At 41.9% G+C, this 16392-nt stretch overlaps 1 protein-coding gene across 1 annotated transcript in view; it reads right to left on the bottom strand.

The window, feature by feature from the left end:
* The window catches only part of Phlpp2 (PH domain and leucine rich repeat protein phosphatase 2), a 73153-nt gene that overhangs the window by 41445 nt on the left and 15316 nt on the right, over nt 1–16392 (bottom strand). Inside the window, exon 3 of the mRNA XM_006974116.4 lies at nt 8759–8892. Within this exon, the coding sequence (XP_006974178.1) occupies nt 8759–8892 (134 nt within the window). The remainder of the gene's footprint in view (nt 1–8758; nt 8893–16392) is intronic.

Raw genomic sequence — 16392 nt, 5'->3', positions numbered from 1 at the left:
TTAGATTCTATTATTCTGTACTGTCTTAGATTTTATTAATCTACCCTCCAGGGTATTCTTGTAAAAAAAAAAAAAAGTAAAATAGCAGAAAGTACTAAGCATAATGGGAATATAAAATGGAATAAATGATAGTCCTAATTGATACCAATCTATTTTAGAATGAAGAAAGTAACATATAAAAGAGTTCTCTAATTCTGTACACAATCCTCCACCTCTCTGGCCCTTGCAAGGAAAAGCTGATGTGTGGTACTTCAATTGACTGCTTCCACCATGGAGGCAGAAGCAGGGCATGCACCGGCTTCTACTTGTTCAAGCATCTCCTTTCCATCCACCATGTTCATATGACTGAGATACAGGGAGAAAAACAAGCACAGAGACAGAAGAGCTTTTTGTAAAGGCACTAACAGAGACAAGTACCAAATACAGAAATGATGGGGGTTAACAGCCTGGTAAGATGGCTCAGCTGGCAAAAGTGCCTAACTTCAACCCCCCAAAACCCACAATGGAAGGACAGAACCAACTCCCACAAGTTGTCCTCCGACCTCCAGATTTGTGCTATGGAAAACATAATCAATCAAAATAAAATAAAAATAAGTAACTGAGGGAAGCAGCAGAAATAAGAGGTGGTACAAACAGTAAACACAGCTCTCTAGGGATAACTACCTGATTAACCACGGGCCTCAGGCACCATTCTGTCCACCTACTCAAGCATTTCTGCATAAGTAATATGAAGAAATGGGTCAGATACTCCAAAGACTCAAAATTGCATTACTCAAAAAAATTGTGAACACTGGACTTACTGGGTGGCCACTTCTCCTACCGTAAGCCAAACCTCTGCCTACATTCTAACCCCCACTCCTCAGGAGTCTGATCCTCTCAGATCTACATTTCCTCAGCTTCTACTACCTGCTAAACATTCCCAACGAGGTGTTTACCAACACTTAAAATGAAGAGATACATAACTAAACTGACAACAGGGACTAGTGATAAAGCAGTTAATGAGCTTGGGAAGTAAATGTAAAAAATTAAATACAGATGACATATTTGTATTTTATTTGTGTAATTAAACAAGATTTTCTGAAAGGTAAAATATGAACACAAAAATTACAAAGAAACAATATGCATATAAAATAAAAGTAAGAAAATAGGGAACACAAAAGTAATATATTAGTGCAGTGGGCTGTTTTCCTAGAGAGTACGTCTACATTTTTTAGTTTATTCTTTTTAAAATTGTATGTGTGTGTGCATGTGCGTGCACATGGCTCCAGAGGCTAGAGGCGTCAGCTCTCCCTAGAACTGGGGTGAGAGGCAGCTGTGAGCCAGAGTGGGTGCTGGAACTCACTCTTAACTACTGAGAAAGCTCTCCAGCCCCAGCATGCCTATATTTTAACAAACAAGGTTCAGATGTGCAAATTAACCTGAAGCAGTATGGTTTTTGCAATTTGGGGAAAAGATTAATTTTTAACAACATTCCTTGATATTGAAAGAGATGTAGAAAAACTCTCAATCTTTACTAAACAAAGGGCTTGCTGGTAACACATATTTGTGTAATTTAGGAACATTTGGTCAAAATTCAAAATGTATGCCTGTAATGACTCAAACGTTCTACTCCTATGACTAATGTTTTCCTCCTACACTCTAGAAGTCAGCCTCTCTCCTTTCCCTAACGGTCATCTCCCAGTTCTTTATAGCTTTTGTCATTTATAATGCATACATCCTATATAAATAGAGATTAAACTACTGTAACAAACAGGATAGAATGGCTCAAACTTAACATCTAACTCTGCTCAGGTGGGCATTCTGGGTAGCCAGAGATCAACACTGCTATTCAGGAAGTTAGGATGACGGTGAACCTGCCACTTGTGACATCTGACTTCAAATACTGTTCTGACCATTGTCATCCTAGCCCTCAGCTGAGGAAAACAGCACCGAGGAACAGAACAAGACATAGAAGTGGCGCTCACGAATTCCACTTACTCTCATGAGGAAAATATGGTCACATACGCACAGCTAATTGAGACAGGCTGGGAATCATCACATGCAATCTACAACTCTGTTACTCACAACTTAAGATATATAAACTGTTGCCGCACACCTCCAAACAATATGGCTGAGATTTATGTGTTTGAACTTTTGGGTGTCTGGGTTTTTTTTGTTGTTGTTGTTTGTTTTTTGTTTTTTGGCTATTGTAGTTGGTTTTTTTTGTTTTGTTTTGTTTGTTTTGTTTTTTGAGACAGGGTCACATGTACATAGGCTGCTTTTGATCTTGAGATGTAGCCAAGAATGCCCTTCAACTCCTGATCCTCCTGTTTCTACTACCAAGTGCTGGAATAATAGGTATATGCCACCCTGCCCAGCTGGTTTTTGAACTTTTAATGGAAGCACACTATGAGATCTGCGATTGTTAACTGTCAACCTGGCTGAGATCACCACAGACACAGACCTCTGACTGTGTCTATGAAGGGATTCCCAGAAAGGGTCAATGGAAGAGGTAAGACTTACCCTGAAAGTAGGTAGCCCCGGCCCATGGACTAGGGTCACAGAGAGCTGAGCACCAGCATCCTCTCTCTGCCTCTTGACTGCTTCCTGACTATGGAGGCCATGTAACCGGTCACCTCCCACTCCTGCTGCCATGGCCTACCCTCAAACCACGAGCCAAAGCAAATTTCTCCTTCCTTAAGTCAAAGGTTCAAAGTGGCAGCAGGGTTACTGTCATCCTGATTGCCTTCGGACAGGTATCTTATCACAAGAACTGTAACTCATCAGGGTTCTTGTGTATGCCTTCTCATTTGCATTTATGTTTTACACGGAAGCATTTTAAACAATGTAGGCAGATGCCATGATGAAGAAAGAGGCATCCGGAGCTGTTTATCTACAACTATAACTTCTCTAGCAAATCACATCCTTGAGATTCCATTTCTTCTCATATAAACAGAGGGATAAATTAATGTACTTCAAATCCTCATGGCTGATCATGCCAGCCACTCAACTTCAGTGATGAAAAATGTCTTTATTCCCAAGGCTGCCACCCCCTATTCCCACAGTACTGGGAATAAAGCCCAGGGCTTCACACAAGCTAGACAAGCACTCTACCAGTGAGCTACATCCCCAACTCTTTCCCACAGCCTTTGGACTGGCTATCTTGTAGCTAGGGAACACAAGAAGGCTACCTGGTTTGATCTTGGCCTCAATGACTGTATTCTATGTAGGCTGACTCAATCAACATATTCACACATGAAACAGTTTAAGCTGATTCCTTAGCACTTTGCTCACTGACAATACTTAAAGCAGTTCCTTTCCTTCTGTTAACTGTGACTGTCTCTGGATTCAGGAACTGAGAAAAGAAGAAAATATTTCTTTATTGATAGTCTAAGATAAGTCCCACTTTCTCTGACACTCTTTCCTTCAAAGGTAGAACCTAATTTCTTTCCCCTTCTGTAATGCAGGCTGTGGTTAATGATTCAGTTTTTGATTGTTTTGCTTTTTTTTTTTTTAAGATTTCATTTTTTTAATGATTTATTTATTTTTATTTTATGTGTATTGGTGTTCTGTCTGCATGTATGTCTGTGTGTCAAATCCCCTAGAGCTAGAGTTACAGACAGTTGTAAGCTGCCATGTGGGTGCTGGGAATTGAACCTGGGTCCTTTGAAAGAGTGACCAGTGCTCTTAACCATTGAGCCACCTCTCCAGTCCCCATTTCTCTTTTTTAAATTATGTGTATGTCTGTGTGTATGTGCGAGTGAGTACAGGTGCCCAGAGGCCGAGGAGAGTGTGCCTGATACCCTGCAGCTGGAATTACGGTGGTTTTGATGTACCTGACATGGTTAATGGGAACTGAACTTGTGTCCTCTAGAAGAGCAGTGTGCATTCTTAACAGATGAGCCATTGCTCCAGTCTCAATAAACAGAAAATGGTCGTTAGCTTGTCAAAAAAGATACTGTAGCCTGCATATGTGTACATGGTGTAGGTGGGAGTCATGTTTCATCCTTGGGTAAAACTATCTGCCATATTGTAGACACAATCAAGCAGTCCATGGAAAGTCTACATAACAAGGAACTAAAGTGTCCTACCAACCAATGGTCAGTAAGGAACCAAAGCTCTAACCAACAGCCTGTAAGCCACAGTAAAAAGTGAATCCTCAAGGCTGGGGAGACAGCGCTGAGGGTAGAGCTGTCTGCGTCCAAGCCTGGCAACCGGAGTTGAATCCCCACGACCTACCTGGTGGAAGGAGAGAACTGACTCTCACAAGCCGCTCTTTGACCTCCCCATGAACACCATGCAGACTTGCTTGTGTACACTCATGCACACATGCACAAACATACATATCTATATTTTGTATTTATTTTTGTATATATATAAATGTAATACAAAAATTTTGAGTGAACTGGGTTGGAGAGGTAACTCAATTTGCAGTTCAGACAACTTACAATCATCTGTAACTACAGTTCCAGGGGATCCAACTCCTTCTAATAGACTCCAAAGGCAACAGGCATGCAGATGGGACATATACATACATGTAAAATAAAAATAAGTTAAAAAAAAAAGTGAAACAAGCTCCAGATGACGGTCTTATGAGCCTCAAACCTGAGTCATCCAGCTAAAACTGCTCCTATATTTCCAACCCAGAGAAACTACAAAAATATACATTTGACATTACTATGTTTTGAGGCAATTTGTTACAGAGCCAAAGATAATTCACCTACCTATCTACCTCCACCTACCTTTCTTGCTACCTATCTGCTTGTTACCTTTTGATTTGGGTGCCAGATGCATATACTGTCTATTTTGTAAAATAATTACTTTTAAAATTCCCTTTAGTGAACATAATTTTCTCACTTAAATTATACTAGCTTATCTAAACTCACAGAACTAACTTTTTAAGGTTCCCCATCTAGCACCTGACACAACTACCATCAAACAGTATCAAACAAAAACTTACTCTTGTTGTTTATACTAGAACTATTCTCTTAAAGAAGACTTCATATGGCCATACTATAATTTATCAAGTGGCGGTAGAAAATTGGTGATATCAGAGCCAACAACTGTGCTCTATCCTTGTATGTAAAAGAAATTCTGGGGCTGGTGGAACTCAACGGATTGCAGCCCGGGCTCATGAAAGGACTCCAGTAACACTCCCACAAGCCATGCGGCTGGGGCTGGCAGAACTCAAGGGATCACAGCCCAGGCTTGTGATAAGTCTCCAGCAATACCTCCACCAACCAGGAGCCCAACCAGCACCAGGCATCAGCAGTTGGGCACTCTTATGATCTCTTTGTGATGAGGAAGCATGGTCCTGCCCAGGGCCATGACACTCTAAGATGGACAAGGAGACTCACATGTGGGCATGGGGAGGTCTGCACCAGGCTCCAAGAAGAAAACACTGGCCCACCTGGCACCTTGTAGCCAGCCAAACAGGAACTACTATGGTGAGCAAATGTATGGAGCAATATGAGAGGGACAAAATGGCTCATGTCCTGTGGGCAGAGGCATATCTGAAGAGGCGAAAGAGATGAGGAGCAGGCTGACGTGGGTGGCTTCATTGCCACCCAGGGCCATGCTGACGTCTGGGCCTGGGCTTCTGCTGAGGCTCATGTCTGGGTTCAGGCTCTCGATGCAGCTGTGGTCTCTACTGATGTCTGTGATTCCTGATCTCACCAAAGGCATAGAGAAGAATATGGCTATACAGAGTTGGCCCTGCCCCTCACTGGCTACAACACTAGGGAGAACTGGTCCCACCCTCACTAGCTGAGGCACTCAGGAGAGAGGATCCTACACCCCTCCCAGGCTGCAAAATAGAGCTGACCCTGTTGACAGGGGCACAGGCGAATTGGCCCTGAGGGAGAACAGGGAGATCAGGTCACACCCTCTCATCTGGGTGTCTCAGGTGAGGGAAAATCCCCTCCTTTCCTCGCCCCTCGCCACCTGCAGCACTCAGGAGAGTAGGCCCTACACCTCACCTGGGCAGCACAGTAGAGCCCACCCTGCTGGTGGATTGTGAGTGAGCCAGCCCTGAAGTTGCGAGCATGGGAGAACTGTCCCCATTCTTCATCTGTTAGGGAAAGATGCCCCTCCCCCACATCAATGCCTGAGGCAGGTGGGAGAGCTGTCCCCATTACTCATCTGTCTTGAGGTAGCATGGGCAGGGGAGAGAACTCCCATCAACGCCTGAGGCAGGTGGAAGAGCTGGCCTTGGGGTCATAAGAGTGGGAGAGCTGTCCCTGTTTCTCATCAGCGGCAGCAGTCCTAAGAGTGGCCCCTACACCTCAACTGGGCAACACAGTAGAGCTGGCCCTGAAGATGTAGGTATGAGAGAACATGAAAGCTGGAAATTGGCCCTGCCCCTTGCTCATCACTGCAAGGGGCGAACTAGCCAGGGCAATGCTGGAGAGCTCACCCTGGTGGCGAAGACAGGGGACAGCTGGCAAACTGACCAACCCTGCAACTACCCAGTCCCAGGGTTGTGTGTTGGCCCACCCCAACATCCACCCCATCTGTGATCTGCTTGAGCACAGGGGTTGGGAGGTGTCAGTCCTGTGGACCCAGAGCTGCAGGATCTCCACAACACTGAGAAGCATCAGGATGTCCAGGAAGAGTCCCCGTAAGGGCCCAGCATCAATGGTGCAGCAGAGACCAGGGGCCTCCAACCAGACCAATGATTCTTTTTTTTTAAATTATTTATTTATTATGTGTAGAGTATTCTGCCTGCATGTATACCTGCACGCCAGTAAAGGGCACCAGATCTCATTACAGATGGTCATGAGCAACCATGTGGTTGCTGGGAATTGAACTCAGGACCTCTAGAAGAACAGCCAGTGCTTTTAACCTCTGAGCCATCTCTCCAGCCCTCTCTTCTTGTTTTTTTTAAGATTTATTTATTTATTTACTCATTATGGATACAGTGTTCTGCCTGCATGTATGACTGAATGTCAGAAGAGGGCACCAGATCTCATTATAGATGGTTGGGAACTACCATGTGGTTGCTGGGAATTGAACTCAGGACCTCTGGAAGTGCTCTTAACCTCTTGAGCCATCTCTCCAGCCCCAGACCAATGATTCTTTTCGATAAATGCCTGCATGTAAAAATATATGGGTAAAGGGTTTCCTGCATGACTCACTGTGTCACACTGCAGCTTCTATGAGGAGATTTTCTCCTTCTTTCCTTTTTATCTTCCTTTCTTTCCCCTCTTTTTTACTCAATTTTTTTTTTTTATGTTGGGGTGGGGCGGGAGATAGGTGGAATTGGGAGGCATAATGTGAAAGACACAAAGAATAAATTTAAAAAAGAAAGAAAGAAATTCCAAGGCATTTTAAGGCTCAGCTTTCATCCTGGAATAAAAACCCTGACTGCATGAAGAATCCAGTTCAATCACAGAAAATTAAGGGGCATGCTGTCATTTCAACTCAGGGTTCTTAATATTTGCTTTATTAATTTCCTTATATGTATCTGGGTATGCGCATTCAAGTACCATGCCCAAAGAGGCCGGAGGGGGTGACAGATTCCCCAGAGACGGACTGAGCCAGGGTTGGTTGTGACACACTGCACATGTGCGCTGCACACCAAAGCCAGGTCCTCTGTGAAAGCAGCGCATTCTCTTAACTTCTGCGCCCGCCATTTCTCCAGCGCTCAGATTGGGTCTTCAAAAGTGAGTTTTATAGCAGTAAGTGAGTGCTCAAATTGGTCGTACTTTCTCTCAGGTTTGACTTCAAATTGTCAACTATTCTCTCTCCACAAGCCACCAAAAGATCTTACTTGCATTTCCCTCTTCTGGCACTCACTCTCTCACTCACCCTCACACTCACCTTCACTCTCACTCACCCTCACTCACCCTCACACTCATTCACTCTCACCTTCACTCTCACTCACCCTCACCCTCACTCTCACATCTCTCAAGAATATGTACCTGTATCTATTGCTTCCCTACTCTGTGAATACTTTTTGTACCTTCCTTTTTCAATTAACTGAGAAGAATATACACCACTTTAGTTTGTGAAAAACGAAACTACCTAACACCTTTCCTAATCTCTAAGGAAAGACATGTACACATACACATACACAAATCTTTAAAATGTGGATAAAGCATAACCTGGCAATGCTATACAAATAGTTGCAGTAAGCCTGGAAAAAAGAAGAAGAAGGAAGAAGAAGAAGGAAGAAAGGAAGAAAGGAAGAAAGGAAGAAAGAAGAAAGGAAGAAAGGAAGAAAGGAAGAAAGGAAGAAGGAAGAAGGAAGAAGGAAGAAGGAAGAAGGAAGAAGGAAGAAGGAAGAAGGAAGAAGGAAGAAGGAAGAAGGAAGAAGGAAGAAGGAAGAAGAAGAAGAAGAAGAAGAAGAAGAAGAAGAAGAAGAAGAAGAAGAAGAAGAAGAAACACTTAAAGAGAAGATATGTTTACAAATAGTTTGCTTTTTTTGTTGTTATTGTTGTTTTTGTTTTTCAAGACAGGGTTTCTCTGTGTAACAGGCTTGGTTGTCCTGGAACTTACTCTGTAGACCAGGCTGGCCTTGAACTCACAGAGATCCACCTACCTCTGCCTCCCAAGTCCTGGGACTAAAGGCGTTCACCACCGCTGCTCAATGAGCTTTGCTAATTTTTAAAAATCTTCCCTTACTCCCTGATTTTTTGTTGTATTTGTTTCTAGCTACATTTAACTGACTTAAAAATAACTTTTGATATCAAATACTTCTAGCAAACAGAAGGTAAAGATACAAATAATCAATTTAAAAGTAGTTAACATACTCACAAAGCTACTGACAAATCCTTACCACCATAAAATCGAATCATGCAGCTGAGGTCAGGGTTTGTAGCCTCCTCCTGTATGCGCACAGGATCTTCAAATCCCAGCCTGGATAAGTAATCGTAAACAATCTGTAGAGGCCGTTCAGTGGGCTCCAATCTCCTGCTTACACAATTCAAAACATAACACATGGTAAGTACTACAAATGTATTTCTTTTCCTCAGTTCTTGATTTCTTCTTGATTTATACTCCTAGCTCAAGCAAGACTGTGTGTGCGCAGGCACATGAGTGTGCAAGTGCACACAGACGCCAGTGGAGGATGTCAAGTATCTTCCTCTATTGATCTCCACCTATTCCCCGGAGACAGCCTCTCACTGACTTGTCTTTGGGCTGGGCTGGCTGGTCAGCAAGCGCTTTGGACCCACCTGCTTCCACCTTCTAATGCTGGGGCTCCAGGAAGTAGCTCCATACCCAGCTTTTCATGTGGGTGGGGGATTTCGAGCTCAGATCTTCAAGTTGTAGAGTAAGCATGCTTGCCTAGTGGGCCATCTACCTCGCCCAAGATCTGCTTTAATATCATACAGCTAGTCTAAACAAGTAGTTTTCAACATAATTAGTCTCAAGATTCCTTTTTACATTGTGAGAACCAAAAAAAAAAAAAGAAAGAAAAAAGAAAAAGCTTCTGTTTACAAACTGCATTTACTGTTATTACTGAATTAGGAATTAAAATTAAGAATTTCCAAAGATTTATCATAAAACAAACATTATAGCCATTATGTAATAACATACATTACTTAAAATATGATTTCAAAAAATAAAGTTTAGCAGAAAGAGTAGCAATCGTTGCTTTTCGTTTTTGTCAACTTTTCTTTTGTTTTTTTGAGAAAGGGTCTTATGTAGTGCTGGGATTATAGACATATGCCACCATGCCGGTCATTTTTTTTTTTTTTTTTTTTTTTGGTTTTTCGAGACTAGGTTTCTCTGTGTAGCTTTGCGCCTTTCCTGGAACTCACTCTGTAGATCAGGATGGCCTCGAACTCACAGAGATCCACCTGGCTCTGCCTCCCGAGTGCTGGGATTAAAGGCGTGCGCCACCACCGCCCGGCCTTTTTTTTTTTGGTTTTTCAAGACAGGGTTTCTCTGCGTAGCTTTGCGCCTTTCCTGGAGCTCACTTGGTAGCCCAGGCTGGCCTCGAACTCACAGAGATCCGCCTGGCTCTGCCTCCCGAGTGCTGGGATTAAAGGCGTGCGCCACCACCGCCCGGCTATATTTTTTAAAACTCCTTAACAGAGTTTCACAGAAACACCCGAACTTTCCCATTTCCTTCTACGTCAGTCTGTTGAGACAGCACCAGACTTCACAAGGCACTGCAAAGGAAAGGACAAAAACACGACGATGCAGTGTTTCAACCTCACAAACCTCTTGAGAATCTCAGAAGCAAGTCTGCTGGTACAGGCCTCAAAATCCCAGCATGTGGTGAGACAGGGGGATTAAGAGTTCGGGGTCAGATGAGCTATAGACCCTGACTCAGGGTTCCTGGGGTCCTCTGAACTTCTAATCTAAACTTAAAGTGAGAACAACGACAACAAACGTGTAACATAAAGAGCTCTACTCGGCCATAACTGCTTTCAAAAAGGGCAGATGGAGACTGCATTGCCGACTCTGCTCTAAGTACCATGTGTCTGTCTCCATTGGCTTTACAGAGGTATGTTCCAAACAGCTAGGAACGAATGGTGTGATAACCCCCCAAACCATTCTACTACAAATGTCCACATTAAAAGCTAAGGTTCCTAGTGATTTTGCATTTTAAAGCAGATGTAAGATACTTTGGAAATACAGAAGAAAAAAATGACCACTGTCTATGTGGACTGAAAGGGTTTCAACAGTCTCAGTAGCAGACAGATCTGATCATTCTTTTTATTGAAAAAGCAAATAGTAATAGATACAGACTGGAAAAGTCAGAATTCCTGGGCTGGAGACTCAGTTCTTCTTATCCCTGCTTATTTAATCTTCCTATATTAAATTCCTTACTGGTATAATGAGAATGAAAATCAAATTCATAGGATTGCTACTAAGACTACCTTTCTTACAACAAGTACTATATAACATGTAAAGTGCTTATTATTAGCAAAATACCTTGCATGTAATGTGTCCCCTAACATACTGACAACGGTAGTTCAAAAACAGTTTAGGACTGAGGTCAGTGAGATAGGTCAATAGGTAAAGACAAGGTCCCCACCACCAAGCCTGATCACCTGAGTGTGATTCCTAGGACCCACGGGGTGGAAGGAGAGAATCAACTCCTACAAGCTGTCCCCTGACCTTCACATGCCCATAATGGCAAACATGTGTCCACAATACATACATACACACACACACACACACACACACACACACACACACACACACACACACACCTGCACACAAATAAATGTAAAAAAAAATTAAGATTGGCATTACATTTTAAATAGATTAAAAATAGAGCATCTCTTCTACTTGAAAAAACCAATCAACAAGCACTACATCAAAGTCCATATACCTTCAAAAGGTCGTAAAGAGCATTTAGAAATTACACTGATTAGAAAAATATAAGAAAGCCGTCATCGTGGTTTGAATGAAAACGGCCCCATAGGCTCACGGGAAGTGGCACTATCAGGAGGTGTGCTCTTGTTGGAGTAGGTGTAGCCTTGTAAGAGGAAGTGTCACTGGAAGTGGGCTTTAAGGTTTAGGAAGTTCAAGCCAAGCCCAGTGGCTCACTTACTCTTCCTGCTGCCTACGCATCCAGATGTAGAACTCTCAGCTACCTCTCCAGAACCATGCATGTCTGCCTGCATGTCACCATCCTCCCCACCATGATGACAATGGACTAACCTCTCAACTGTAAGCCAGTCCCAATTAAATGTTTTCCTTTATAAGAGTTAATGTAGTCATGATGTATCTTCACAGCAATAGAAACCCTAACTAAAAGGGCCAGGTATAGTGGTGTACACTTTTAGTCCCAGCTCTCAGGAGGCAGAGGCAGGCAGATCTCTCAGTTCAGGCTAGCCTGGTCTACATAACGAGTTCCAGGACAGCCAGGGCTACAAAGTGAGACCTTGATTCAAAAAGTAATAAAATAAAATAAGACTAAAAACAAGAACAAATAAAGAAGAAATATAATATACTTCTCTGTAGGGTCAAAAGATATGAAGGTCAGTCTTTTATATTTGAATAACTATAAAATGCTGAGGCAACAAGATTTACATAAAAACTGTAATGAAAAGAGTAATCACTACAAAAGCTGCATACAAACACCTGCATCAAAATAAGAACCAGAAAAGAATCTAAACTGCTGTAGAAAGCACACCAAAAATAAACCAACACCTGGCCTTGCCTTCCTCCTGCTTAGCTTAGTTTTTTTGTTGTGTTTGCTGTTATAACCCAGGCTAGCCTAGAACTCCTGACAGTTGTACTGGGATTCTAAACATGTGCTACCATGGCCAGCTCAATATGATCCTCTGGTTTCCAGAAACTGTAAGATAAACTCAGAATAAACTACTACTACTGCTACTGCTACTACTACTATTACTACTAAGAAAAAGGGTCAGGGGAGATACAGCCTACAGCCCACAAAGACACAGAAGAATTGAGCTTTTACATTATTACTCATTTTGATAGTGTAGTTTTCTATTTCTATTTCTGAGATATGGCCTTGCCATGCAGTACTGGCTGGCCTGGTACTCACTCTGTAACCCAGATTCACCTCAAATTTACAGTGGTCCTGCTGTCTATATCTCCCAACTCCTGGAATTTTAAGTGTAGGCCACTATGCCTGACTGAAATGAATAGAAAAGAAGCTTTTTAGAGTAAAAGTATCAATTAATCCTTAGTCAAAGAAAATCAAAACTCACCACAATTTGTGACAATAGAAGGTATTTCTCTAACCTAAAACAGAATTTTTCTTTAAAAGAAGGATTTTACCTGGGCGTAGTGCACATGCCTTTAATCCCAGCACTCCAGAGGTGGAGGCAGGTAGATCTCTGAGTTCCAGGGCTATTCAGAGAAACTCTGTCTCAAAAAAAAGGGGAGGGGGGTGCATATGCATATGCAGAAGCCAGACAGAGGTCAACAGTGGGTGCTGTTTCCCTCCTTACACATTTCCCCCTTACTTTCAAAGTACCTTTTTTGTTTTTCTTTCTTTCTTTCTTTCTTTCTTTCTTTCTTTCTTTCTTTCTTTCTTTCTTTCTTTCTTTCTTTCTTTCTTTTTTTGAGATTCCACCTCTCACTGAGCACAGAGCTCACTGATTTGGTTAGACTGGCTAGACAACTAATTCCAGAGATCAGCAAGATAAAGACAAGTTTAAGAAGAATTTATAGGGTCAGCAACATGGCTCAATAGCTAAAGGCACTTGCCAGGACCCAAAGATGGAGAGAATTAACTCCTGAAGTTGTCCTCTGATCTACACATGTGTACTATGGTGTAAGAAAGTGTGAGCATACACAGTACACATAATGAATAAATGTAAATTAAAGCATTTAAGGAGAACTTATAAAATCCTGTCAAAAGGATCAGACTTGCTCTATATTGTCACTCTGAATAAGATCAGGCACAGTGAGAATTCACATTGGTAGATTTGGTCCAAATATCATGAAGAATCTTAACACACCAAGATGCTCGATAATGAAACTATCATCACTTGTCACAGGCATAAGAGGCACCTGTAGAAATCAACTTGGGCCATATGACCAGTATCATTCTCTTACAACTTAAACTTGAAATATCTAAGCTAAGACATCTTCCAAATATAATGCAAATTTCCCCTTGACTCTACTCCCTACAGAACTTAGAGTTCATTGTATTTCAATAGCAAAATTCCACAGGATGATCTCATATTCATAATTAATTCATTTCATTTTTTTGGAGGGGGTACCTATGTAGGTCAGAGGATAGTTTCAAGAGGCTGTTTCTTCCCTTCCACCACTGGATTCAGGAATCACATGCAGGTTGTCAGGCTTGTGGGGCAAGTGCTTTAACCACTGAGCCATCTTGCTGACTCCCATAACTATACTTTAAAGCTAACTCTCACTTGCTCAATTTTCCTATTTTTCTCTAGAAAAGAGAGTGAAATGGAAACATCCCAGTTCTGATGTATTTTTGCATGATCAAATTACCAGCCCAAATAAAAGCTTTGCAGATTTGGAAAACCCTCTTTATATATCATTCCCACCTAACAAAAGCATTTTCCCAGGTTGCATGAAAAAATTAAGAGAACCTCCACATGTGCTCTCATTAATCTAACAAATTAGTAAATAAGTAGTATCTCAGGACATGTAAGACTGAGTAAAGTGGAAGACTAATTCCATTTACTCATTAGGCTCATTTGCTTTAAAGAGTAGAGAATATGGGGGAAAGAAAGGAGATAATATGCTTACAGCTCAATTTTTTTGTTCCTAAGTTTCAAAAGTTTAACAGGCTGGTAACTAGCTATTTGTTAAATCTTTCACAAATCAAAGAGAAATGACATGCTGCAAAATAGAGGTGAATTGTCACAGAAAGTTACAATCAGCATTTGAACTCCGTCTATTACTCCTCTGAAGCAACAGCCAGACAGCTGACCCTGGAAACCTGAACACGCATGAGTTTCCAGTTCTCCCCACACCAGCCAGCAAGGCAGCAGGGAAGCCATGATGGCAGATTGTTCCCTCAGCCAACAGTGTTTCTGTATCTAGTCATTCTAACCAGTGCTCCAGCTAAGATTTATGTAAGTGAAGGGTACATTCCAGCACATAGATTTCCTCCGAGTTCTAGTTAGGGATTAAAAATGTGGCTCAGTGGCAGAGAACACTTGCCTAGTAGGAGTAAGGCCCTGGGTTCAATCCCCAGCACCGCTCCTTCCCCAGCCCAAAATTAGTTCTACCCAGACAGGGTGTTACAAACTGTAATCCCATTTACAATCCCAGCACAATCTCTACAATCCAGTAGAGGCAAGAGGATCAGAGGTTCCAAGCAAGCCTGGACTACACAGTGAGAACCTGTTTCTAAAGCAGCGAACAAGCACCGAGTTCTGGTTAACAGTGGAAAACAAAAGCACACACTATGAACATCTCACTTAAGAAGTAACACATCACTGAAGACGTTGGCAAAGTACAGTGCTGTTCTCTACACTGAGTTCAGATGACAATTCAATCCCCAGTCACTTTTGATGATAAAATCGGCAAATACCAATTGACACTAAAGAGAATAATTCCAATTGTAATAAAAAGGATAATTTCTACCTCATGCTATGCTTGAAGGTATCTCTGGTATCACACAAAGTATTACAAAGCTATGCCTATTTCAGAAAGAAGAAAAATGAGGTTCAAAGTGTCACAACAAGAACAGCTCTTTTGAACTGTGTCTATTTCATTACAAAACCAACCTTTCTTTTAAGGAAAACTATATGATTTTTGCTAATTATTTGCTGATAATTTGCTAAAGTAATTTATGCAAAATATAACTCAAATAACACTTCATATGTCAATTCACTCCATGGTCCCTAAAAGGTTATTTTAAATGCCTGTGTTTTATTACATCTACTGTATCACCCCTTGAAAGATATACTATTTTTTAATGCACCACAGTTGTGTAACAAAGACCCTGTTCCTGGTTCCTAAGAAGCAGATTCCAAGGAGGGTCTTTGCTATTGATAGACCACTTAGGTAACCCCTGATTTTATGCTAAGAAAGAAAGTGACTCAGGATGGAACCTTGTCACCAGAACAACCAGCCATGTAATTAAAGAGTTGGTATTCTAGGCCAACCTGATCCGGATTGGTAAACCAAAGGGGCTGGAGATTGGGTCAGTCATGTACACACTGATTCAGTCAATCAACTCTTTTGTACAAAGCCCCAACAGGGTTCTGTAGAAGCTTGGTAAAGCTTCCTAGGTGGCAAAAACTTCAATGTGGTTGGAGGGGAACAGGCTTGATAGTCCACAGACCAAAGGCACAGAAGCCTAGAATGGGGATCCTCCCAGACCTTGCCCTGCTTCTCTTCAGCTGCAGTTCTGATTTGTACCCTTTAGATCCAAACTATAATCCTGCCCACTGTGCTTTCCCCACTTCCACTGAGTCTTCCAGAAAACTACTGAATTTGAGCAGCTCATGGGAACTTCCAATTTATATGCAGTTATTCACAAGTGCAGGTGGACTGGGGACCCCAGAAGAGCTGCTCCATTCTGAAATAAGATCATTCTTTTTGTGTGCATTTGTGTGTCTGTGTGTGTGTGTTTCATTTATTCTTTTACAATTTCATACATGTATAGAATGTATCTTGACCCTATACATGTCCCCAAGTAAGGGCCTTCTTGCTTGACCAACCACGCCCTTTTTTTTTTCTTTTAGCTTTTATTACATTTTTTTAGTTTGTGCCTGTGCATGGGGAAGCAGGCACACACACACGGTACACATGTGGAGGAGTCAGTTCTCTCCTTCTTCCACATGGGTCCTGGGGATCAGCTGGCAGCATCCACTGAGCCATCTCCCCAGTTCTCCTCCTCCTCCTTCTTAAATATAATTTTTATTCCTTCCACAGAAAAAAATCAAGAGATTCTCTGAGCCAAAATACAAGCTGACTTTTTACTAACTGTGAAAAGACTTTTTTAAAATGTAAAATTGGGCAAAATGTTTTAATGTCAGTAAATTT

The sequence above is a fragment of the Peromyscus maniculatus genome, chromosome 5 (genome assembly GCF_049852395.1).
Source record: "Peromyscus maniculatus bairdii isolate BWxNUB_F1_BW_parent chromosome 5, HU_Pman_BW_mat_3.1, whole genome shotgun sequence".
Classification (NCBI taxonomy): Eukaryota; Metazoa; Chordata; class Mammalia; order Rodentia; family Cricetidae; genus Peromyscus; species Peromyscus maniculatus.
The sequence above is the reverse complement of the archived record's forward strand: the minus strand, read 5'-3'. Positions and strand labels throughout refer to the sequence as shown.